This window comes from Melampsora larici-populina, assembly GCF_000204055.1.
Source record: "Melampsora larici-populina 98AG31 unplaced genomic scaffold MELLAscaffold_53, whole genome shotgun sequence".
Classification (NCBI taxonomy): domain Eukaryota; kingdom Fungi; phylum Basidiomycota; class Pucciniomycetes; order Pucciniales; family Melampsoraceae; genus Melampsora; species Melampsora laricis-populina.
The window spans coordinates 690,386-692,832 of NW_006768817.1; the positions used below are offsets into that span (position 1 = coordinate 690,386).

General features: G+C 43.0%; 1 protein-coding gene across 1 annotated transcript in view; it reads right to left on the minus strand.

Moving 5' to 3' along the window:
* Window positions 1-2,037: 2,037 nt before the first annotated feature.
* MELLADRAFT_92926 (uncharacterized protein) overlaps window positions 2,038-2,447 on the minus strand; it is a gene marked incomplete at both ends in the record, with an annotated part of 1,937 nt that continues 1,527 nt past the window's right edge. The window contains one exon of the mRNA XM_007415734.1: window positions 2,038-2,385. Within this exon, the coding sequence (XP_007415796.1) occupies window positions 2,038-2,385 (348 nt within the window). The remainder of the gene's footprint in view (window positions 2,386-2,447) is intronic.

The following is a 2,447-nucleotide window of genomic DNA, read 5'->3' on the forward strand; positions in this document are numbered from 1 at the left end:
CTCGTATACACGGTCTGGCTATGTATACTCGAAAAACTCCTCAACATAGTCAAAACTTTGCTAATGTGATAGCTCTTGTTCGTGATATTCAAAAAGATCCTGAAGCTGAAGCCAAGAAAGATAAAAATCAAAATAAAGATAAAGATAAAGATAGATATGGTCAACAAAACACTGACGATATTGACGATGAGGAAGACCTTGAGGTGCAACTGGACGACGACACTGTCAGCTTCTTCCAACATCGCACACCCTCCAACTCAGATGAGGAAGACCCCAACATATCTCAAACTGCGAAATCAAAAGATCGTGCCACCAGGTTGATGATCGACGTTCCAACCCGTTGGAACTCATCATACTACATGCTTAAGCGAGCCCTTCGACTGAAAGATGCCTGTGTACAGTATTGTGAACGCCAAGCCCCGAAGTTTGCACTTTCAAAATTGGAATGGAAGTACGTTCAGCAAATGTGTGATTTTCTCGAACCCCTCAGTGAAGCTACCAATCTGTTGTGCCAAAGGCAATATCCTACAATGCATGAAGTCATACCTGTTTACACGGTTATTATGGAGAATTTGTTGGAGGTAAGTACTTTCTTTACCACCTCCATCTAATACTCGATTCTGATAATCAATCTATATTTCTTACTTCAGGTCAAGGAGAAGTATGACCACGATCAGCTTTTACCAGCTGCAAAGGACATGTTTGAGAAGCTGGAGGAATACTTTAAATTAGTACTGACAAAACCAGCACCCATTTGTGCCATGATATTGAATCCTCGCCTCAAGATGAAATTCTTTGAGGTAAGTAATTCTTCAAATCATGAATTTTTTGCTTATACTAATTGAAGATTATTTGCATACCTCATACCTAGGAACATTCCGATTTGTTTTTAAGATATGACATGACTCCTAACGACTTCAAACAACACTTTATCGATATGGCATCAACTTTCACCTGTGCTCCTCCACCCTCTAAGATCAAACCAAAGAAGCCAAAAAATCGGTTTGCCGAAGCAATCTACGGAAGCGACAAACCGACCTCATACGCCACCATTGAAAGCGAGATTAATCGCTATTTGGGTGATTGTGACCGTCATCGGGGGGATATCGTAACTTTTTGGAAAGGGAAGGAGGACGCACTACCAGGACTTGCTAAGATGGCAAGGATGTACCTTTCAATTCCAGCTACAAGCACATCATCCGAGGGAGCGTTTAGCAAGACAAAGCGTATCATCGGACCTCAACGATCATCTCTTACTCCGACTAGTGTGGAAATCCTTCTGTGTCTCAAGGAGTGGTTTCGCCTCTTTGGGGCTATGTTTTTCCCAAATAACATTGGTAGAACATCTGTTTCAGGAACTCAAATTGTTATTGATGATGATAGCGATTAATCGTTTTTATCATATACTTTTCTTTTTTTGAAGGTTTTTTTACTTTAATTTTCTTTCAACATATTACTGTCTGTTTTTTTCTACTTGTTTTGTCTTTGCTTTTTTCTACTACCTTGTCACCGGTCTCAGATTTGAAATCTATCTCTTTGCTGAAATTGCTAAAAACCCGCGGGTTATCCGCGGTTCGAGACGCCTAAACCAACCCCACCCCGCGCCCGAAACCGACGGGGCCCCGATGTATCTGGGTCCAAAAAAAGGCTAACCGGACCCTAACCCCGACGGTTCGGGGCTCGGGTAACCCTCGGGGTGTCGGTTCCGGGGCTCAGGTTGACGAAGAAGGAACCAACGTGTTGACATAAGTACCATAAAAGAAGTGCGCCAGAGCGCACCACACTCACAAGTTTATCAACATATGTTGTAGTATGCACTGAATAGAGATGATCATTTTTTGATGAGTTGGGCTTCAACAGCCCGGGTATGTTGCAAATGAATGAATGAAGTTGACAAGATGAATAATGACTACCAGTGGCCAGCATAATGCGGGGCCAGACGGAACAAAGAGCAACCACAAAAACATTTTGAAAGCCAAGATATTCAAGATTATATAGCGTAAAATAGCGCAATAGATCGGTGTAGACACCTCATGATTATAACAAACTCAACAGGACAAAAAATAATGGAATCGTCCTCCAGAACCCGCAGCTTGTCTTGCGTGCCGCATCGGCGCCAGAAGTGTTGACAAATACTGATGGCGCATGGTTGGTGAGATTCGTGGTTGTCGATTTGATTCCTGAGGTAGTATTCAGCACTGAGGTAGTATTCAGCACTGAGGTGGTATACAGAACTGAGGTGGTATTCGGCAAGCCTGAAGGCGTAGTAAGATTGACATATTGGCTAGCATTGTTGACAATATTATGCTGAAGCCCATGTAAAGTCTCGCTAGCATTCAATACACCAGGGATATGGATCGGGTGGTCGGAAGCACCAAGCGCGTTCTAAAGTGGTGGTATCAGCAGCAAATTCTTGAATCTCTCAGCCAACTGAACGCACCCATCCT